The sequence below is a fragment of the Haematobia irritans genome, chromosome 2, assembly GCF_050003625.1.
Source record: "Haematobia irritans isolate KBUSLIRL chromosome 2, ASM5000362v1, whole genome shotgun sequence".
NCBI lineage: Eukaryota > Metazoa > Arthropoda > Insecta > Diptera > Muscidae > Haematobia > Haematobia irritans.
Window position 1 is genome coordinate 54054943 of NC_134398.1, and position 24809 is coordinate 54079751.

At 33.4% G+C, this 24809-nt stretch overlaps 1 protein-coding gene across 1 annotated transcript; it reads right to left on the bottom strand.

The window, feature by feature from the left end:
• Window positions 1-1492: 1492 nt before the first annotated feature.
• On the bottom strand, window positions 1493-23407 carry LOC142224384 (alpha-tocopherol transfer protein). The gene is made up of 4 exons (XM_075294164.1): window positions 23146-23407; window positions 10455-10830; window positions 10212-10386; window positions 1493-1724 (listed from the first exon to the last, which is right to left on the bottom strand). The coding sequence occupies exons 1-4, from the start codon at window positions 23219-23221 to the stop codon at window positions 1539-1541; spliced, it is 813 nt and encodes a 270-aa protein (XP_075150279.1). The 5' UTR covers window positions 23222-23407; the 3' UTR covers window positions 1493-1538.
• Window positions 23408-24809: the final 1402 nt, after the last annotated feature.

Consider the following 24809-nt stretch of genomic DNA (forward strand, 5'->3'; position numbering starts at 1 on the left):
AATCAGAAAAAAGTAATAAAATTATACATATTTGTTGCAGATTTCATTATAACTTGATGGGGAATATCCCATAGCAAATTTTCACAAAGTTTGTATTCCTTAAAATGGATTATTAAAGAAAAGTAATCGTGAAAAAATGACGATTTTAGCGGCTTAAGCTGAGTACTATGTTCAGTTTTCAAGCTGAAAACCAGCTTGTTTTCACGGTTACTTTTTTTAATTAACTAATTTAGAAATATAAAATTATTTGCAATCAATTCCTTGGATCATTTCCATCCATTATTTGGCAAGACTCGATCAAAATATAATCGTCTTCATAAATATATTTCTACTTTAATTTAGTGTTTTGGTGAAAAACCCGAACATAGTACTCACCTTAAACTTGAACTTAATACCCACCTTTAAGGTGGGTATTAAGTTCGAGTTTTTTCACTAAAGTGAAAACGAAATCACTAAAAAAGGCATACAATTATACATATTTGTTGCAGATTTTATTATAACTTGATGGGGAATAGCCCAAAGCAAGTTTTCATAAAGTTTGTATTTCTTAAAAAGTATTATTAAAGAAAAGTAATCGTGAAAAAATGGCGATTTTAGCGGCTAAACTCGTGTTCTGTTCTTTCACCAAAACACTAACAGCCAATTTCTCATATCCGAGACGAATGCTTTCGTTCGACTAAGAAGCCAAAAACATCTGAATTCATTAAGGAAAATCAGTAGTTTTTTGGATTCAGTCGAACAAAACTGTTCGTTTCGGATATGAGCAATAGGCTGTAGAAGTTCAAAATATGTAGGAAGACGATTATATTTTATTAAAACCTTTTCAAATCATGGATGGAAAAGTTTCAAAGTTTTGATGGCGTCACATTTTGTAGTACGAAAGTAATCGATTCAAAAAAGTAACTGTGGAAATAAGCTGTGCAGAAACCGAACATAGTACCCACTTCAAGGGCTGTGCGAAACCGAGAAATTTGTGTGATTACTTTATTAAAATAATTAATATTAAAGCGGACAATTTTACTCAATTGATGTGTACGTTCTTGTAAATATAGATTTTGTCAGGTTTGAACAGTAAAATTCTTGTTTTCATTTATAGTTTTATTTATTAAAAAAACAAGGTATATTAAAGAGGTAAAGTCATGCAATCAGGTGACTAATATCGACATTCATCTTGTCAAAGGCTTTGTTTACGTTTAGTAGGTTTGTTTACATTCTTTGTGTACATAAATATTACAATACAACAACACTACACATACAAAAAATGTCAAATTAAGTGACCTGCCATTTTAGTTTGACTTTCTAAATATCATGGGGTGTACACACGTTTGCTCGTGACTTTACCTTTAATTAATATGCCTTGATTAAAAAAGAGCAATCGTGAAAAAAATTCAATTCAAAAACCCAACATAATATCGGCCATAAAGCCCAGTACTAAGATCATGTTTGCCCACGAAAAATTCTTATAACTCACATACAAAGCGTACACGTGTAATAACTGGGAATTTGTGTTTATTTAATCAAATCTGTTTCTGTAATTTTTAATATCGTTTCTTTTTATGATAACTTTGTAATTTGAACAAATAATCAGCATGTTTCTCAATGTAATTCCATAAAAGATTCACATCCAATGTATTACAGTCGGGGCCACCATATACGTTCGGTAGATTATCATAGCCTATCATTGATCGAAGTTTGTCGAAATTTTTTCCATCGTGACGAAAAGCCTGAAAATAAAAAGAAATATGTATGTATTTTGCATTTTTAGTATTAATATTTCATTTCGATGTGGATGTGATGAAAGCGGCGATTGAAGCAGACCTATTTTTGTCGGCGATGGCTACCGCTCAGACGTGGCTTACACTAGGCACGAAATCCTCGCAAAAGAGAATTTTGGGAAATTCTTATAAATTTCAGATGATTTTCAATAGGTAAATATCAGTTGGATCGTAGAGAATTTCAATAAAATCTCTTTCAAAATCCTCTATACTGCCGTGTAAAACTGTAGTTTTATGCCTATAGGCCGGTATGCACCTCTAGCGAAATTTTCGGTAGCAAAAATTTATTTAAGTCTACAACAAAAAAACAGGGCTGTGTACACAAATTTTAAACCAGCTAATCGCTTTTAAAAATTGTTAATATATGTTCCAAATATTCCTCAAATAAATTGTTTATTATTTACAGACCTTTTAAAACTTTTACGCACACAATGATTGTAATAAATTAATTGTTTGCTGCCAAAAATATACTTTTGACAACCCTGTTATTTTCATTAGAGGTGCGTACCAGCTTACGAAATTGAACGCTACCGAAAATTTCGTTAGCATAAATAGCAATGCATTTCTTATGGGAATGAAATTTTTCGTTAGAGGTGCATACCGGCCTTATATTCATAATAATTTTCTGACACTTTAAGGCCGGTATGAACCTCTAGCGAAATTTTCGGTAGCAAAAATTTATTTAAGTCTACAACAAAAAAAACAGGGCTGTGTACACAAATTTTAAACCAGCTAATCGCTTTTAAAAATTGTTAATATATGTTCCAAATATTCCTCAAATAAATTGTTTATTATTTACAGACCTTTTAAAACTTTTACGCACACAATGATTGTAATAAATTAAATGTTTGCTGCCAAAATATGCTTTTGACAACCCTGTTATTTTCATTAGAGGTGCGTATCAGCTTACGAAATTGAACGCTACCGTTCGTTAGCATAAATAGCAATGCATTTCTTATGGGAATGAAATTTTTCGCTAGAGGTGCATACCGGCCTTTATCGAAGGAACTTGTACGGTTATAGTAGGTTTAAAGTTTACATTAAATTTTAGGAATATGGGGGTTAAAATAAATCAATGGCTCAATGTCACCGTGGTGCAATGGTTAGCATGCCCGCCTTGCATACACAAGGTCGTGGGTTCGATTCCTGCTTCGACCGAACACCAAAAGTTTTTCAGCGGTGGATTATCCTACCTCAGTAATGCTGGTGACATTTTTGAGGGTTACAAAGCTTCTCTAAGTGGTTTCACTGCAAAGTGGAACGTTCGGACTCGGCTATAAAAAGGAGGTCCCTTGTCATTGAGCTTAACATGGAATCGGGCAGCACTCAGTGATAAGAAAGAAGTTCACCAATGTGGTATCACAATGGACTGAATAGTCTAAGTGAGCCGATACATCGGGCTGCCACCTAACCTAACCTAACCTAATGGCTCAATGCCTGCTAAAAGTTTAATAGAATGAAAACATTTATAAAAAAGAACAATTGCTGTTACAAAGTGGTTCTAAATCCTATATCCTATAAGGTAATTATATCCTTTCCAACGCTTACATTAACTGTACGACATTAGAGAATCTTTCCTCATGACTGTCACCTACTTCGGCTAAACTCGAACTTAATACCCACGTTAAGGTAAATACTATGTTCACTTTTCGCGTTCAAATTTTCGTGGTTAGGGTGAGTACTAAGTTCGAGTTTAACCGCTAAAGTGAAAACTAAATCAGCAAAAATGGGGATAAAATTATACATATTTGTTGCAAATTTTATTATAACTTGATGGGGAATAGCCCAAAGCGAATTTTCACAAAGTTTGTATTCCTTAAAATGGATTATTAAAGAAAAGTAATCGTGAAAAAATGACGATTTTAGCGGCTAAACTCGAACTTAATATCCACTTTTACTTTATTAATAATATATAAAGCAGATAAATTAAATCAATTGATGCGCAGTTTCTTGTTCCTCTAGATTTCGGCAAGACTTTACAGGAATAAGTTTGTTTTTATTATACCCTAAACCACATAGTGGTCAGGGTATAATAAGTTTGATCGGCCAAAAAATGTGCCTACCAGAAATATTGATTTTAGATCCCATTAAATATATACCGATCGACTCAGAATCACCTCCTGAGTCGATCTAGCGCTTGGTGTCCGTCCGTTCGTCTGTCCATGTATTTGTTGTTCACAGGATTCCGGTCGCAATTATTAACCGATTTAGATGAAATTTGGTACAGGGTGTTTCTTGGGCACAAGGACGAGCGCTATTGAATTTGGCAGAAATCGGATCAAATTTAGATATATCGCCCGATTTCGACAAATGGAGTCACGTTGCGCTTTTTTACAAACCGATCGTCATCAAATTTTGCACATAGTAAACTTTTTCAACACCCTTTAAGTCTGCAAAATTTCATCGAAATCGGTTCAGATTTAGATATAGCTCCCATATATACGTATCGCCCGATTTTCCCAAATTTGGCCATAAAAACCTTATTTACTAAGCAATCTTACTCAAACTCTAATCTTTTATGGTACTGACAATATGTGCCAAAAATAATCGAAATCGGTTCAGATATAGATATAGTTCCCATATATATGTATCGTCCCGATTTTGCCAAATTTGGCCGTAAAACCCTTATTTATCAACTGAGAGTACTCAAAGCTGGCTAAATATAATCTTCTATACCTCTAACTGTATGTGCGCAATGTCATCGAAATCGGTTCAGATTTAGATATAGCTCCCATATACATATATGTATCGCTCGATTTGGTCAAATTTGGCCGTAAAACCCTTATTTATCAACCGATCGTATTCAAAGTTGGCTAAATGTAATCTTCTATAGCTCTAACTGTATGTGCGAAATTTCATCGAAATCAGTTTAGATTTAGATATAGCTCCCATATATATGTATCGCCCGATTTTGCCAAATTTGGCCGTAAAACCCTTATTTATCAACCGATCGTAACCTAGGTAATCTTCTATAGCACTAACTGCACGCTCACAAAAAATCGCTTCTGTAACATATACTCCCAAACATATTTTGCTTCAAGCATATACATTTTTGGCTATTGCCCAAACATTTATATGTTTGATCTCTTCCAATATATAATATATTTGAAAGCATATTGGTCTAAACAATATATGTTTGGGTAGTCAATTTCCAAACATTTTGTATTTTTGCATACAAATTCAATAATGTTGTCTTCCAAAAACCAATATGTTTTTATGTGAACATATAATATGTTTGGAAGCATTTTGCACCCAAAAATATTATATGCTTAAAAAAATTCTCCCAAACAATATTGTGCTCAAAATTTTATTAATTTATTTATATATTTACAATCATAATGAATTATGAAAATAAACAGGTAATATAGGTGCTAACAACATAGGTTTTCGACCTGAATGCTCAAAATTTTGTTTCTGCCCAATTGTATATTCCCCCACATCTTTCTCACTTCCACGAGATTTTTTAGTTCTTAGCACCTTTTTCTGTAATACAAACATTGTAGAAGAAATTATTCAATTGTATGATTTTTTTTATTTTAATTTTACCTTTTGCCGGACGGGGATTCGAACAGCGGACCACACAGTTTGTAAGGATCAAAGAAGTAGCTGATCAATTGCCAAAGGAAAAATAAAATTTTAATTTTGTAATAACATGCAACAACCACCAACTTAATTCAATATCGCTCCCTGTTAAATAGCGCTCCAAGCTACTAAACACATATATGTTTATAGGCTATTTCTAAATTAATATATGTTTGCATCCAAGCATATTATATTTACAAACATTTTATGTCCCAAACATAATATGTTCTAACATATTAACATATATGTCCCAAACATGTTATGCTAGTTTATGAACATTATATGCTTGCACTCAAAAATATTGTGTTTAAAAATTTGTGTTCCAAACATATAATGTTTATAGCCAAACATATGAAAAACAGTCTTTTTCATCCGTGTGTAAGTGCAAAATTTCATCGAAATCGGTTTAAATTTAGATATAGCTCCCATATATATGTATCGCCCGATTTTTAAAAATTTGCCCCTAATAACCTTATCTTGACCATAGGGGCCTCATTTATTAACTGATCGTACTCAAATTTTACACAAAGTGACCTTCTGTGGTATCAATCATACCTGCAACATATTATACAAATTGGTTCAGATTTATACACCCTCACAAAAATCGCTTCTGTAACATATACTCCCAAACATATTTTGCTTCAAGCATATACATTTTTGGGTATTGCCCAAACATTTATATGTTTGATCTCTTCCAATATATAATATGTTTGAAAGCACATTGGTCTAAACAATATATGTTTGGGTAGTCTAAGTTCCAAACATTTTGTATTTTTGCATCCAAATTCAATAATGTTGTCTTCCAAAAAACAATATGTTATTATGTGAACATATAATATGTTTGGAAGCACTTTGCACCCAAAAATATTATATGCTTAAAAAAATTCTCCCAAACAATATTGTGCTCAAAATTTTATTTATTTATTTATATATTTACAACCATAATCAATTACGAAAATAAACAGGTAATATAGGTGCTAACAACATAGGTTTTCGACCTGAATGCTCAAAATTTTGTTTCTGCCTAATTGTATATTCCCCTACATCTTTCTCACTTCCACGAGATTTTTTAGTTCTTAGCACCTTTTTCTGTAATACAAACATTGTAGAAGAAATTATTAATTTTTTTTTATTTTAATTTTACCTTTTGCCGGACGGGGATTCGAACAGCGGACCACACAGTTTGTAAGGATCAAAGAAGTAGCTGATCAATTGCCCAAGGAAAAATAAAATGTTAATTTTGTAATAACAAGCAACAACCACCAACTTAATTCAATATCGCTCCCTGTTAAATAGCGCTCCAAGCTACTAAACACATATATGTTTATAGGCTATTTCTAAATTAATATATGTTTGCATCCAAGCATATTATATTTACAAACATTTTATGTCCCAAACATAATATGTTCTAACATATTAACATATATGTCCCAAACATGTTATGCTAGTTTATGAACATTATATGCTTGCACTCAAAAATATTGTGTTTAAAAATTTGTGTTCCAAACATATAATGTTTATAGCCAAACATATGAAAAACGGTCTTTTTCATCCGTGTATATAGGTCCCATATATATGCATCGCTCGATTTTGTCATATTTGGCCATAATACTCTTATTTATTAACCTATGTTATTCAAATTTGGATGTACTAGCTGATCATATTTAGACTTACATGTAGCTCTTACATAAATCTATTGCCCTATTTGCAGAAATTTGGATTTATTACCCACAACTAATTGACCGATTTCCTCTTTTTTAATAATGGACTCAATACTAACTCTTTTGGTGCAAAATAAATTATAGCTCCTAATGCGGGTATGATATAGTCGGCCCCGCCCGATTTTCTACATTACTCACTTGTTTTCTCATGCGGCTTGTAAATAACAATAGTTTGGGATAAGATGACGAACATTAAATAAATTCAGTGAATATAGCGAAGTATAGGTAAGTATAATATTTTATAGCGTTATTTATGTTTTCTAATTCGATCATCCTTTAATTAAATGCGCAACTGACATACAAAAACCTTCTAAATACAACAACAGACGACTTGAGGGATGCAGTGCCTGAATTGCGACATGGAGCTGAATTGGGAGAAAAATTTGCATGGAGAAATGATTAGGTTTTTGTATGTATGTTATGTATTAAATGAAGTACGTAACAAAGACATTTTACGTGTGTTTTATTAAACTAAATATTATTAAACCAATACCATTTAGGTATTATTTGGTAATACCGCACTGATTATAAAGGGTGATTTGTTAAGAGCTTGATAACTTTTTTTTTTTAAAAAAAACGCATAAAATTTGCAAAATCTCATCGGTTCTTTATTTGAAACGTTAGATTGGTCCATGACATTTACTTTTTGAAGATAATTTCATTTAAATGTTGACCGCGGCTGCGTCTTAGGTGGTCCATTCGGAAAGTCCAATTTTGGGCAACTTTTTCGAGCATTTCGGCCGGAATAGCCCGAATTTCTTCGGAAATGTTGTCTTCCAAAGCTGGAATAGTTGCTGGCTTATTTCTGTAGACTTTAGACTTGACGTAGCCCCACAAAAAATAGTCTAAAGGCGTCAAATCGCATGATCTTGGTGGCCAACTTACCGGTCCATTTCTTGAGATGAATTGTTCTCCGAAGTTTTCCCTCAAAATGGCCATAGAATCGCGAGCTGTGTGGCATGTAGCGCCATCTTGTTGAAACCACATGTCAACCAAGTTCAGTTCTTCCATTTTTGGCAACAAAAAGTTTGTTAGCATCGAACGATAGCGATCGCCATTCACCGTAACGTTGCGTCCAACAGCATCTTTGAAAAAATACGATCCAATGATTCCACCAGCGTACAAACCACACCAAACAGTGCATTTTTCGGGATGCATGGGCAGTTCTTGAACGGCTTCTGGTTGCTCTTCACTCCAAATGCGGCAATTTTGCTTATTTACGTAGCCATTCAACCAGAAATGAGCCTCATCGCTGAACAAAATTTGTCGATAAAAAAGCGGATTTTCTGCCAACTTTTCTAGGGCCCATTCACTGAAAATTCGACGTTGTGGCAGATCGTAAGTCTATTCATGATGAAATGTCAAAGCATACTGAGCATCTTTCTCTTTGACACCATGTCTGAAATCCCACGTGATCTGTCAAATACTAATGCATGAAAATCCTAACTTCAAAAGAATCACCCTTTACATCAATACCGCTTAGGTTTTATTTTCAATACCACATTGGTACTTTCATAATACCGAATGGTACTTTCATGCTTTGTGTACCGCCTGTACCATTCGGTATTGATATTGTACACGCTCACATAAAATCGCTTCTGTAACATATACTCCCAAACATATTTTGCTTCAAGCATATACATTTTTGGGTATTGCCCAAACATTTATATGTTTGATCTCTTCCAATATATAATATGTTTGAAAGCATATTGGTCTAAACAATATATGTTTGGGTAGTCTAAGTTCCAAACATTTTGTATTTTTGCATCCAAATTCAATAATGTTGTCTTCCAAAAAACAATATGTTATTATGTGAACATATAATATGTTTGGAAGCATTTTGCACCCAAAAATATTATATGCTTAAAAAAAATTCTCCCAAACAATATTGTGCTCAAAATTTTATTTATTTATTTATATATTTACAATCATAATGAATTATGAAAATAAACAGGTAATATAGGTGCTAACAACATAGGTTTTCGACCTGAATGCTCAAAATTTTGTTTCTGCCCAATTGTATATTCCCCTACATCTTTCTCACTTCCACGAGATTTTTTAGTTCTTAGCACCTTTTTCTGTAATACAAACATTGTAGAAGAAATTATTCAATTTTATGATTTTTTTTATTTTAATTTTACCTTTTGCCGGACGGGGATTCGAACAGCGGACCACACAGTTTGTAAGGATCAAAGAAGTAGCTGATCAATTGCCCAAGGAAAAATAAAATGTTAATTTTGTAATAACAAGCAACAACCACCAACTTAATTCAATATCGCTCCCTGTTAAATAGCGCTCCAAGCTACTAAACACATATATGTTTATAGGCTATTTCTAAATTAATATATGTTTGCATCCAAGCATATTATATTTACAAACATTTTATGTCCCAAACATAATATGTTCTAACATATTAACATATATGTCCCAAACATGTTATGCTAGTTTATGAACATTATATGCTTGCACTCAAAAATATTGTGTTTAAAAATTTGTGTTCCAAACATATAATGTTTATAGTCAAACATATGAAAAACAGTCTTTTTCATCCATGTACCATACGGGGTTGGCTAACTATCAATAACGTACGGTATCGATTTGAGCCCGCATGGTAATAATTTTTCTATGGGTGTATGTTCTTTTGTTAATAAAATTGAATTAAACTGATTTGGCTTAATTTATAACAATTTTTCGATCCCGAATGACAGCCCTAGTTTTAGTTAATGTGGTATCACAATGGACTGAATAGTCGAAGTGAGCCGGACTCAAATCGGGCTGCCACTTTAACTTAACCTAACCTAAGGTACTAAGTTCGTGTTTCGCTAGTAGAAGAAAACAATAAAGTTATACCTCATATACCAAAATCCACTTTAAGTAGATTTCAACTGTCATTTGCCTTACAAAAAAAGAGATTTGAAATCTACTTTTACTAGATTTTGAGCCTAATGTGTATGGGCTATTATTTGAAAATAATATTATTCTTATAAATTCTTCAAAATAACATAAATAGTAAAGAAAAGTAATTGTGAAAATTGTAGATTTTTACCTGTAAAACACTATCATAATACCGGCTTTTATTGCTAAAAATTCCGTACTTTGTTAAGAACGACTTGTGCGCTTGAAATAGACTTACATTTTCTTTGAAATCTTTTAGTAGAAGAGGTAGTAGAAATGTAGAAAGGATGCTAATGAAGGTGCCGCCAACTATAAAATGGATGTATCGTTTCGAAAATGGCAAAACTTTTTCCTTTCGATGTACCAGACGTGTGATACGAGGTGATATGTATGCTAAAAAATTTCTGCTGAATCTATAATAGGAGATGGAACAGTGTTATTCATTGATTTCATTCCAAAAATATTTGTATATTTAATTTACCCGGTCATGTCAACAATAATTGTTATACCATTATCCTGAGTCTGGGGAAGGAGTAGCAATGAATCGAAAATTATATCATCCATTTCAACACTATCGATGAGATAATTGGGATATTTTTCAAAAGCATCAACTAGCTTGATAATCAAAATTGGTCTTCCTTCTTTATCGGGCTTGGGCATAATGAATCTTGCACAAACTTCTAGGAATTCATCATGAAAATGATCTATAGGGTGATGAGCTACCCATTCGGGATTTTCTGCCTTGAAATCGTAATAATGATGTAATGCTACATATGCTCGTTCAACATGCCAGTTTTTACTTGAAAGAAACTTCGAAAGGAAGGCATCGTCTTTGCCCACGTTCAAATTGGGTGAGTCTGAAAAGTATATAACAAATTTGTAATTAAAATAAGCAATTCATAAAAATCATCGATTTTCATAAGATTAAATAATTTCTAGGCTTATTAAAGATAAGTTACTTCAATTTAACAAAAGTGTTTTCTATTTCCCTGCCAACATTTTTTGAATTTGGGGGCGCTTCTTAGAATCCCCACTACGTCGAAAACAGTCGTATACGATATCCAAAACTCCTCGGAAAAGCGCCGTCACTATTGAGAAGTTGTACCACGCCAAGTTACTACAAAAAAGTATCGCATTAGTGCAATTATTAGGTGTCCTTCTGCATACTTTTAGAAGGACGCCAATAAGAACCCCTTCAAACAATCAGAGAAAGTGCATTTTAAGATAGTTGTAAAAGAATCATTGTGGTCAAGTAAAACACGATTGTTTAGATGTGTATTAATTTTATTAAACATTTATAAATTCTCATAAATATAACATTTATACGACTATCACATCACATTTAACATATTTTTATGCATTAATAAAAGATTGATGTTGAGTTACAAGTTGCAAGTTACATGTTGTAGCGTCTATCAGCCAGTGCTTCTATTCCCAATGGAGGCAGCGTGTCTGGAAAAATATTTGAAAAACTATCACTTTATTCCATTTGGAAAGTCAAAAATTGTTCACCAATATACCTTTCATAATTTTAAGCGAAATAACTATGTTTTCAGCACTTCATTATCGTTTTTATTTAAATAAATTATAAGAAGCTAGTTGTGCTTGGTGTTTCACAAAATATAAAATGGCTCTTGTAACAATAGTGATGGCAAAATACTTTCATGCGAATAGTGATGGCAAAATACTATCACAGTTGGCGATTGTTGCAGTGTCACTTACGAGTCTGTGGTAGCGATGAGGATGAAATGGAACTTTGAAATGCTGGCAGGGTTAAAGGTGAGTACTAAGTAAAAGTAAAAATGTATAAAATTATACACACAATTTTTTCTTCAGATTCAATCACAAAATTAATTGATCCAATTAATTGTTTAATTGAAATGTCATCAATCACGAAAATGATAGTATCAATCACAGTTTTAATTGAGCATCAAAAAATACTTGATCAAAAAATTAATTGATTTCATTAGCAAATTTCAATTAATTTATTTAATTAAATTTTTAATTGATGTTCATTCCAAATTCAATTAATTTTTTAACTAAAATTGGGAATATTTTGGTGATATTTTTTTCTGTGTACCTCTTTGAGGCAAATTTTAATATAACTTGATGGGGAATAGCCCAAAAAACGCTTCATAAAGTTTATATTCTTTAAAATAGATTATTAAAGAAAAGTAATTGTGAATTATTGGCGATTTTAGTACCCATTTTTAGAGGTTAAACTCGAATTTAGTACCCACTTCGAAAGTGAATACAATGTTCATTTTTGGGACCGAAAATCGGGGTTCTGCGGTTACTTTTTGAATGTGTTTTCTTTTAGTACCGGATGCAACATTTGTATGCGCTATCCAGAATATTGTTGAACTGGTGTTCTATCCAGATAATCTCACCAGTGCAAATCGAGTCGGTGTTGCCAGATTGCATTTTGATAAATTGTCGTTTGCTCGATTCACTATAGTTCTTTCGTATGAAAAGGCGATTTACAAATCTCGAAAAAGCGAAAGTTCGAACATAGTGTGTAGTCAAAGGGAATTGTCAAGAATTCAAGAATTTTCTTTGGGTTTCTGTATTTACCCTGTGTTGTATAAATCATGAAGATATAATGTGCGATATTATGAAGCACCCTTTTATTAAATCCTATGTGATTAGTGAAGAACAACACCAGGGAATAGATACAACTAGGGTCCACATTTCTTCCACATGTTTATAATCCACATTGGGTTTAGAAATAGGGGTTCAAAATGGACATAACCAATGGGTTCCAAATACTATAATTGTAGTTGGTAAACAAAATTCAATGTATATTTATGAGCATACTTTCGGGCTGGTGTGTAAATGTATGATAAATATGTTATAAACTTGGCATTACTATTTGCCACATATGCAAAGACAATTTAGACAAACATTTTAGATTATTATACCCACCACCATAGAATATTGATGGGGGTATATACACAGTCTTACACAAGTTTACATACCCCTGAGTTTTTAACCTACTAACCAAACATCTTTCTTGTTGTTTTTTATAAACCACACTAAAAAAATATTGTTAAAAATTAACAAATACTATGTTTTCAAATTATTTTACAAAAATTAAAGCATCTATATGCATAGTTTATAATATTTTATTATTTCAATAAAATACTAATTCTTTAATCGTATGTAAACTTGTGTGAGACTGTGTAAGTTTCTCGTACCGTTTGTAACACATCGATTTCCGAATATATAAAGTATATATATTCTTGATCAGGTAGAAATTCTAAGACGATATACCAATGTCCGTCTGTCTGTCTGGCTGTCTGTCTGTTGTAATCACGCTACAGTCTTCAATAATGAAGCAATCGTGCTGAAATTTTGCACAAACTCGTCTTTTGTATGCAGGCAGGTTAAGATCGAAGATGGGCTATATCGGCCCAGGTTTTGATATAGCCCCCATATAAACCGACCTTCCGATTTGGGGTATTGGGCTCATAGAAATCGTAGTTTTTATCCAATTTTCCTGAAATTGAAAATCTAGAGGTAGCACCATAAAGAGGTGTGCTAAAAATGGTGAGTATCGGCTCACTTTTTGGTATAGCCCCCATAGAGACCGATCTCCCGATTTTACTTCTTGGGCTTCTAGAAACCGCAGTTTCTATCCAATTTACCTGAAATTTGAAATGTAGAGATATTTTAAAACCATAAAGAGGTGTGTCAAAAATGGATAGTATCGGACCATGTTTTGGTATAGCCCCCATATAGACCGATCTCCCGATTTTATTTCTTGGGCTTATAGAAACCGTAGTTTTCATCCAATTTGCCTGAAATTGAAAATCAAGAGGTATTTTCGGACCATAAAGACGTGTGCCAAAAATTGTGAGTATCGGTCCATGTTTTGGTATAGCCCCCATATAAACCGATCTCCCGATTTTACTTCTTGGGCTTCTAGAAACCGCAGTTCCTATCCAATTTACCTGAAATTGGAAATCTAGAGGTATTTAAAAACCATAAAGAGGTGTGTCAAAAATGGTGAGTATCGGTCCATGTTTTGGTATGGTCCCCATATAAACCGAGTTCCCGATTTGGGGCCTTGTGCTTATAGAAACCGTAGTTTTTATCAAATTACCGTAGTTGTTGGAGGTTGTTTAGGACTATAAATAGGTGTGCAAGAAATGAATTTATTGTTTGGGATTCTAGAAACCGTAGTTTTTATCCAATTTCCATGAAATTTGAGATCTAGAATTATTTTAGGACCATAAAGAGGTCTGAAAACGGTGAGTATCGGTCCATGTTTTAGTATAGCCCCCATAATAACGATTTCCCGATTTAACTTCTTGGGTTTCTACAAACCGTAGTTTTTATCCGATTTGCTGAAATTGCAAATATTCTGGTATTTTAGGCTCACATAAACGTGTATCGGATTAAGTTTTTATCAGTCCATTTGGTAAGGCCTCCATATAGACTGATTTAACTTCTTGAGGGTATAGAAGGCGCACTGATCATGAAAATTGATTAAAACTCAATGTAAAATTTTCAGATTTTACTTCTCGGGTGAAAATCTACAGATTTAAGATTTCAAATCAAGACGTTGTTTTATAATTTTCTTGCACATTTACAAGAGATGCTAATAATTCCTCGAAAACTCAAACAAAAATGGTTCTTATAAGTCCAGAATCTGATATAGTCTTCATAGATAAAATCTTTTAAATGTACTGGTTGAACTGCTCTGCTTGCTCTGTCATCAAACCCCCCTGAAATTTCAAAGGAAACTCTACTATTTGATTCATGGTGGTGGGTATTTAAGATTCGGCCCGGCCGAACTTACTGCTGTATATACTTGTTTAGTTTAGATGATTTCGGGCCGGTTTCTGTATGTCTTGTTATTATTTCTCGTGTCGATAAAACAGCTGATCCCATACAAAAATTTTACTAACAGGTGGTCTATCGTCCGATTAAGTATTAACAGGTTGGCTGATAAGACCCCGGTCTGCCACATAGATGGCGTCGCTAGTATTAAATGCATATTATTTTTATATAGTACCAACCATCAAATGATTCGTGTCAAAATTTGACGTCTGTAAGTCAATTAGTTTGTGAGATAGAGCGTCTTTTGTGAAGCAACTTTTGTTATTGTGAAAAAAATAATTGATTGGTATGTAAAATTCAAGCGTGGTGAAATGAGCACGGAGGACAGTGAACGCAGTGAACGCCCGAAAGAGGTGGTTACCGACGAAATGCACAAAATGATTTTGAATGACCGTAAAATGAAGTTGATCGAGATAGCAGAGGCCTTAAAGATATCAAAGGAACGTGTTGGTCATATCATTTATCAATATTTGGATATGCGGAAGCTCTGTACAAAATGGGTGCCGTGCGAGCTCTCATTTGATCAAAAACAACAACGTGTTGATGGTTCTGAGCGGTGTTTGCAGCTGTTAACTCGTAATACACCCGAGTTTTTCCGTCGCTATGTGACAATGGATGAAACATGGCTCCATCACTACACTCCTGAGTCCAATCGACAGTCGGCTGAGTGGACAGCGACCGGTGAACCGTCTCCGAAGCGTGGAAAGACTCAAAAGTCCGCTGGCAACGTAATGGCCTCTGTTTTTTGGGATGCGCATGGAATAATTTTTATCGATTATCTTGAGAAGGGAAAAACCATCAACAGTGACTATTATATGGCGTTATTGGAGCGTTTGAAGGTCGAAATCGCGGTAAAACGGCCCCATATGAAGAAGAAAAAAGTGTTACTCCACCAAGACAACGCACCGTGCCACAAGTCATTGAGAACGATGGCAAAAATTCATGAATTGGGCTTCGAATTGCTTCCCCACCCAGATATTCTCCAGATCTGGCCCCCAGCGACTTTTTCTTGTTCTCAGACCTCAAAAGGATGCTCGCAGGGAAAAAATTTGGCTGCAATGAAGAGGTGATCGCCGAAACTGAGGCAAAACCGAAGGTGTATTACCAAAATGGTATCTAAAAATTGGAAGGTCGTTATAATCGTTGTATCGCTTTGAAGGGAACTATGTTGAATAATAAAAACTAATTTTGACAAAAAAAAAATGTGTTTTTCTTTGTTAGATCGGAGACTTATCAGCCAACCTGTTAATCGCAGGATGAGAAACTGGCTATTAGTTTTTAAAAAATATCTCACCAAGAAATGTGGAAGTTCTTCCTAAGTATATACTTTTAATGTACACTTAAAAAAATATTTATGTGGTATTAAAGATTACGCAACCTAAATTTTAGGACACGCAATTTACACAATATTAAGGACAAATTTCTTTAATTTTATAAATAAAAATTTTAATTAAAAGAAAGTTTATAATCTTTGCTTCAGAATTTTTTTCATTACATTTTGAGCATTTGCGTTCCTCCTCTAAAGTTGTATGTTTTTCAACTAAGGATAATTTTCCTTAAAGTAAACAAAAAATATTTTTATATTTAAAATAACTGAAATATTGAATCTTTAGATTTAAGATAAAAACGCGCCAAATACACAGAAAAAAGTAAACTGTTTTATAGCAAGAATGAACTATGTCGTGCAAAAATTGAACAAAAATTATACTCCATAATTTGAATTTTCCACAAAAAGTTGTTAAAACCAGGAAAATTTAATGTCCTGGTGTTCTTTTTAAATACAACTCACGAAACTACACCTTCTCATAGAAAACAAGTATATACAGCAGTAATTTCAGCCGGGCCGAATCTTAAATACCCTCCACCATTAATCAAATATAATAGTTTATTTAATAGTTTCATCCAGTACGCTTCCCGAAGATAAATTTAACCTTTGTGTATGTGCATAAGCGTAGTAAGGTCTCTGGGGGGAGGGCTTAGCCCCCTCTAGAAAAAATTAGCCCCCCTAGAATGTGAAAACCTATATATGATTTTCCATTATATATTGTTACTGTAGTATAGATAGGGGGGTTATTGCCCCCCTGGTTAAAAATGTCTAGATATGGCAATGTGTATGTGATAACACCGGAAGCGATACCAGCTTGATGATACCAGCTACAATAAAAAAAGGTTGGTAGAGAGGTTATCCCTACGATATTTTTCGATTATTTATTGTAGGTGGAGTCTTCTATGATGCATAAAATGCATACATAGATATTTGTTTGTAAATATAGAGTTTTCTTTAATTTTTAATAAAATACAGATAATGCTTAAATTTTTGATAAGTATTCTAGAGGCCCTGATATTTGTCACAGGCGTGGTACCTATAAGTATGCTTATACGTACCAAGCAACAATATATTGTTTTGTTAGTTGAATGGTCTGTACAAACTGGATTTTTGAAGGAAAAACAACACGATTTTTTAGTGGCGTTCGTTTTGTTCGCAGTATTATGTGTATAGTGGTTGCATCAAACTTGGTCCAAATTGAGGCACATCTTGCCAAATTCCAGGAGCCGATGGGTCTGTATTTATGAAATATATATGTATAGAAATATAAAAACTTAGATCGACCACGATTTCTATGAAGTTCAAATAACTTTTTTTGCACTTGTAGTTTCACTATAGTGGATATATCCACGGAAGACATAAAATTATGTACTACCAAGCAACGAAACCAAAATGACAAATTCTTCTAAATAATAGTATTTTCTGAAAGCATGTTAGTGTTATTAATGGTTCCAAATAAAAAAATCGCAATATCTTTACGCTGCACATTAAACTGATCGAAACCCACTAATGTAATTATGTTAGTACACTGAAAAAAATATTGACCTAATATGGAAGATTATGCAACTCAAATTTTAGAACTCGAAATTTACGCAATGCTAAGGACAAAATCCTTTAAAATAATGACATTTTAATTAAGAGAAAGTTTATAATCCTTGCTTCAAAGATTTTTTTCATTAAATTTAGGACACAAATCATGAAATTTTGCGTCCCTCTGTTGAAGTTGTAGATCTTTGAAGTAAGGCAAATGCTCCTTAAAATAAAGAAAAACATTTTTAATTTAAAGAAATCGTCTTTAACTCAACTGACATATTGAATTTTTAAATTTAAGATAAAAAAGCTTTAAATATAGTCTAAGACTTATTTTAAGGATTTGTATCTTTGATTTAAAGTTTTTTTTAGCATTAAGAAAACAGTTTTTACTTTGAAGTATTTGACGTAATTTGGATTTTGAAAGTGAAATTTGTTTGTACATGAATACCTTTATTAATAAAAAATTCGGTGAATGAGATCTGTAGCCAATTTAAATTTTATCGATCCTAGATTTAAAGCCAGGGAGGTCCGTAAAAAATGCCTTTATTTTAAAGAAGCCGCATCTTTGGCTCGGAATCAATACCAAAATCCTTAAAGAAACGTCAACATCTTTGGATCCAAATAAATTTTTTTGAGTGTAGTAGGTCCCATTGGACCTCATCATGCAGAATAGCCCTAACCTTTTTAAAATACCTATAAAAACCAATTTAATGATTCGATCACATAAAAATTTAAAGTTTTCAACTTAGAACACTTTAATAACATACCATAAACAATCATGCTGCAAATCATATAAAAGATAAAGTTATGTATGAATAAAAATCAAAAAGGTCCAGCGGGGCCTCATCACGCATAGAAGGGTTAAAGATTCTACCTATGAAGACTACACTGAAAAAATATTGTCATAAGTTCAAAGATTGCATGTCTTTAAAATACGAATGCAAATTTTGCTTAGCATAGAAGACGCATTTCTCTAATATAAAGTTTTTTTCCTTGTCCAAAAGTCGATAAACTTTTCAATGAAGTCGTATTGTCCTTATAATTAAGTGATTTGACTTAAAAATGTGTATCATAACATGAAAGAAAAAATTTTTGGGCAAAGGTCAACTTGACTTTAATAATTTAGAACAAGTACATAGGGCCGTAAGTTCGGCCAGGCCGAAGCTTATGTACCCTCCACCATGGATTGCGTAGAAACTTCTTCTAAACACTGCCATCCACAACCGAATTACTTGAGTTGCGGTAACGCTTGTCGATGACAATGTATCTTACAACCTCCTAACACCGTCTTCTAAATTGTAAGTAAGTCCATACGTGGTATATATTAAATCAAACAAGTATATACGGCCGTAAGTTCGGCCAGGCCGAAGCTTATGTACCCTCCATCATGGATTGCGTAGAAACTTCTTCTAAACACTGCCATCCAGAATCGAATTACTTAAGTTGCGGTAACGCTTGCCGATGGCATGGTATCTTAAAACCTCCTAACACCATCTTCTAAATTGTATGTAAGTCCATACGTGGTATATATTAAATCAAAAAAAAAAAAAATCGATCCAATACGTATATAATTCAGTTTGACAAAGTAGACATACAATTTTGACAAAATTTTCTACAGAAATAAAATTTTAGCAACATTTTCTATAGAAATAAAATTTTCACAAAATTTTCTATAGAAATGAAAATTTTGACAAAATTTTCTATAGAAAGAAAATTTTGACAAAAATTTCTACAGAAATAAAATTTTAACAAAATTTTCTATAGAAATAAACTTTTGACAAAATTTTCTATAGAAATAAAATCTTGGTAGATTATTTTTGGCTCGAGTGGCAACCATGATTATGAACCGAATAAAATCTGAACAAAATTTTCTATAGAAATAAAATTTTGACAAAATTTTCTATAGAAATAAAATTTTGACAATGATGAAAATTTTATTATGAACCGAATAAAATTTTAACAAAATTTTCTCTAGAAATAACATTTTGACAAAATTTTCTATAGAAATAAAATTTTTGGCTCTAGTGGCAACCATGATTATGAACCGAATAAAATTTGAACAACATTTTCTATAGAAATAAAATTTTGACAAAATTTTCTATAGAAATGAAATTTTGACAATGATGAAAATTTTATTATGAACCGAATAAAATTTTAACAAAATTTTCTATAGAAATAAAATTTTGGTAGATTATTTTTGGCTCTAGTGGCAACCATGATTATGAACCGATATGGACCAATTTTTGTGTGATTGGACCAATTTTGGTATGGTGGTTAGCGACCATATACTAACACCACGTTCCTAATTTGAACCGGATCGGATGCAATTTGCTTCTCTTTGAGGCTTCGCAAGCCAAATCTGGAGATCGGTTTATATGGGGTCTATATATAATTATGGACCGATGTGGACCAATTTTTGCATGATTGTTAGAGACCATATACCAACACTATGTACAAAATTTCAGCCGGATCGTATGAAATTTGCTTCTCTTTGAGGCTCCGCAAGCCAAATCTGGGGATCGGTTTATATGGGGGCTATATATAATTATGGACCGATGTGGACCAATTTATGCATGATTGTTAGAGACCATATACCAACACTATGTACAAAATTTCAGCCGGATCGTATGAAATTTGCTTCTCTTTTAGGCTCCACAAGCCAAATCTGGGGATCGGTTTATATGGGGGCTATACATAATTATGGACCGATGTAAACCAATTTTTGCACGGTTGTTAGAGACCATATACCAACATTATGTACCAAATTTCTGCCGGATCGGATGAAATTTGCTTCTCTTTGAGGCTCCGCAAGCCAAATCTGGGGATCGGTTTATATGGGGGCTATATATAATTATGGACCTATGTGGACCAATTTTTGCATGATTGTTAGAGACCATATACCAACACTATGTACAAAATTTCAGCCGGATCGGATGAAATATGCTTCTCTTAGAGGCTCCACAAGCCAAATCTGGGGATCGGTTTATATGGGGGCTATATATAATTATGGACCGATGTAAACCAATTTTTGCATGGTTGTTAGAGACCATATACTAACACCGTGTACCAAATTTCAGCCGGATCGGATGACATTTGCTTCTCTTTTAGGCTCCGCAAGCCACATCTGGGGATCGGTTTATATGGGGGCTATATATAATTATAGACCGATGTGGACCAATTTTTGCATGGTTGTTAGAGACCATATACCAACACCATATACCAAATTTCAGCCGGATCGGATGATATATGCTTTTGTTAGAGGCTCCACAAGCCAAATCTGAGGGTCCCTTTATATGGGGGCTATACGTAAAAGTGGACCGATATGGCCCATTTTCAATACCATCCGACCTACATCGATAACAACTACTTGTGCCAAGTTTCAAGTCGATAGCTTGTTTCGTTCAGAAGTTAGCGTGATTTCAACAGACGGACGGACGGACGGATGGACGGACGGACGGACGGACGGACGGACGGACGGACGGACGGACATGCTTAGATCGACTCAGAATTTCACCACGACCCAGAATATATATACTTTATGGGGTCTTAGAGCAATATTTCGATGTGTTACAAACGGAATGACAAAGTTAATATACCCCCATCCTATGATGGAGGGTATAAAAAGACCGATTAAATACGTATATACACTTCAATTTGATAAAATTTTCTATAGAAACAAAATTTTCACAAAATTTACTATAGAAATAAAATTTTGACAAAATTTTCTATAGAAATGAAATTTTAACAAAATTTTCTATAGAAATAAAATTTTAACAAAATTTCTATAGAAATAACATTTTGACAAAATTTTCTATAGAAATAAAATTTTGGTAGATTATTTTTGGCTCGAGTGGCAAATATGATTATGAACCGATATGGACCAATTTTTGTGTGATTGAAGATCGTCTATATATAACTATAGACCAATTTTTTCCAAATTTGAACCGAACCGGATGAATTTTGCTACTCCAAGAGGCTCCGGAGGTCAAATATGGAGAAAGGTTTATATGGGGGCTATATATAATTATGCACCGATATGGACCAATTCTGACACGGTTGTTAGCGACCATATACTAACACCATGTTCCAAATTTCGGATCGGATGAAATTTGCTTCTCTATCGAGGCTCCGCAAGCCAAATCTGGGGATCGGTTTATATGGGGGCTATATATAATTGTGAACCGATGTGGACCAATTTTTGCATGGTTGTTAGAGACAATATAACAATACCATGTACCAAATTTCAGCCGGATCGAATGAAATTTGCTTCTCTTTGAGGCTCCGCAAGCCAAATCTGGGGATCGGTTTATATGGGGGCTATATATAATTATGGACCTATGTGGACCAATTTTTGTATGGTTGTTAGAGACCATATACCAACTGCATGTACCAAGATCGGATGAAATAGCCAGATCGGATGAAATATGCTTCTCTTAGAGGCTCCGCAAGCCAAATCTGAGGGTCTGTTTATATGGGCGCTATACGTAAAAGTGGACCGATGTTGACCAATTTTTGCATGGTTATTAGATACCATATACCAACTCCATGTACCAAATTTCAGCCGGATCGGATGAAATATGCTTCTCTTAGAGGCTCCGCAAGCCAAATCTGAGGGTCCGTTTATATGGGGGCTATACGTAAAAGTGGACCGATATGGCCCATTTTCAATACCATCCGACCTACATCAATAACAACTACTTGTGCCAAGTTTCAAGTCGATAGCTTGTTTCGTTCGGAAGTTAGCGTGATTTCAACAGACGGACGGCGGACGTGGCTAGATCGACTCAGAATTTCACCACGACCCAGAATATATATTCTTTATGGGGTCTTAGAGCAATATTTCGATGTGTTACAAACGGAATGACAAAGTCAATATATGAAAAAAATTGGGGGATCTAATCAGATATGATTAGATCCCAAAGTTGGCCGCGTTAGATATAAGCAGATCTACCCATATATGATGAGATAGAATTAGATATAAATGTATATAATTCCATATATGACCAGATCTAATTATATCTAAGACATTTGTTCTGGACCAATATTGATATTTGATCATATATATTTCCATAGTAATTAGATATGTTTAGATCTTACCATTTTTCGGCTCTACTCATATCTAATTTTATCAAATTAGATCTCTCAATTTTTACTCAGAAAAAATTTTAATATTTTTTTAAAGTTTTTTCTTAATTTTCAAATGGAACCCGTAATTTTGAAATAGAAGCACATCTGAAGAATTAATGCGACATCAATGCCGCGCATACTTAACAATATAGCACCATCTCCGGATATAAAACAATTCGATGGTCTTACAAATTACTGTTTTCATACCCTCCATCGTATGATATATTAACCTTGTAATTTCGTTTATTAATTGGCTCTATGCGATTAAATCCAATAAATAGCTTACAACAAAAGCCGAAGTTATTTATTCAGATGAAGTATTAACAAAAATATTGCATACCCTCTACCAAACGCCTTAAATCATGAATTTTTTCCAATTTTTCGGGTGGAAAAATTAAAGCTGATTTTAACATCATTTTTAATATTTATATTTTTATAAATAAATAACATCAATTTGAGGAATTTTTTAAGAAACTTTCATTATTTACTCTGCCGCGAGAATTTTCCGAAAAATATTGATTTTTGGTTCACTCCGATTCGATTACTTTCTTGTTGTAATATTAATTTACACTGTGACAATAGGTGATTTTTGTTGAGGTCTGTTCAAATCTCTTGATATTGTGAAAAATAGTTATATGGTCATTATATTGCAAATGAAAGAGTTCACATTAGAATTTTAATTATTAAATTAAGCTATTGACGTTGTCATGCATAAATGATTATCCATTACAATTGCAATACCACAGAGGTTGGAAAATTAGTCACTAGGTTTGGGGGAGCACACCTCTTTTACATATATGAGCTTAAAATAGTATACACTGAAAACAAGTTTATACGGCCGCAAATAAATATCCATCATCATGGATCTTATATTATAATTTCTTTGAGAGATTCTCGTTGTAACTTGTCGTTAACAATATGTCAGATTCAGGATCTATATACCATTCTATATATCATATAAAATGGACCAGGAAAATCGGCTTCGGTATTTGGCCAAAAATCGATAATCGGCCACGAATCGGTCCCCGGCGTCAAAAGGCCTATTAATCGAAGCCGAAACTTTTTGAATAATTTATTTTATATATTGTCTCAATGTTGAATTTGTCTCAGTTAAAACACCCAGTACAAATAAAACGTAAACAAGTACACAGTCTCACACAAGTTTACATACGGTTAAAAAATGTATATTTTCTTTAACTAATAAAATTTTAAAAAATATACATATATATCCTTTAGTTTTAGTAAATTAATTTGAAAAACAAATTATTTGTTAATTTTCAAGAAGATTTTTTTGGTGTGGGTTATAAACAACAACAAGAAACAGGTTTAGTTAAGAGGTGAAAAACTCAGGGGTATGTAAACTTGTGTGAGACTGTGTATATACAGCAGTAAGTTCGGCCGGGCCGAATCTTAAATACCCACCACCATGAACCAAATATTAGGGTTTCCTTTGAAATTTCAGGAGGGTTTGAGGACTTGAGGACACTTCCCGAAGATAAATTTAAAGATTTCACCTATGAGGACAATATCAGATTCTGGATTTATAAGAACCATTTTTGTTTGAGTTTTAGAGGAATCATTAACATCTCTTGTAAGTGTTCAAGAAAATTATAAAATAACGTTTTGATTTGAAATCTTAAATCTGTAGATTTTCACCCGAGAAGTATAATCTGGAAATTTTACATTGAGTTTCAAGCAATTTTCATGATCAGTGCGCCCTCAAGAAGTGAAGTCGGTCCATATGGAGGCATTACCAAATGGACCAATAAAAACTTAATCCGATACACATTTATGTGAGCCTAAAATACCAGAATATTTACAATTTCAAGCAAATCGGATAAAAACTACGGTTTCTAGAAACCCAAGGAGTTAAATCGGGAGATCGTTCTTATGGGGGCTATACCAAAACATGGACCGATATTCACCATTTGTGGCACACCTCTTTATGGACCTAAAATACCTATAAATTTCCAATTTCAGGCAAATTATATAAACTACGGATTC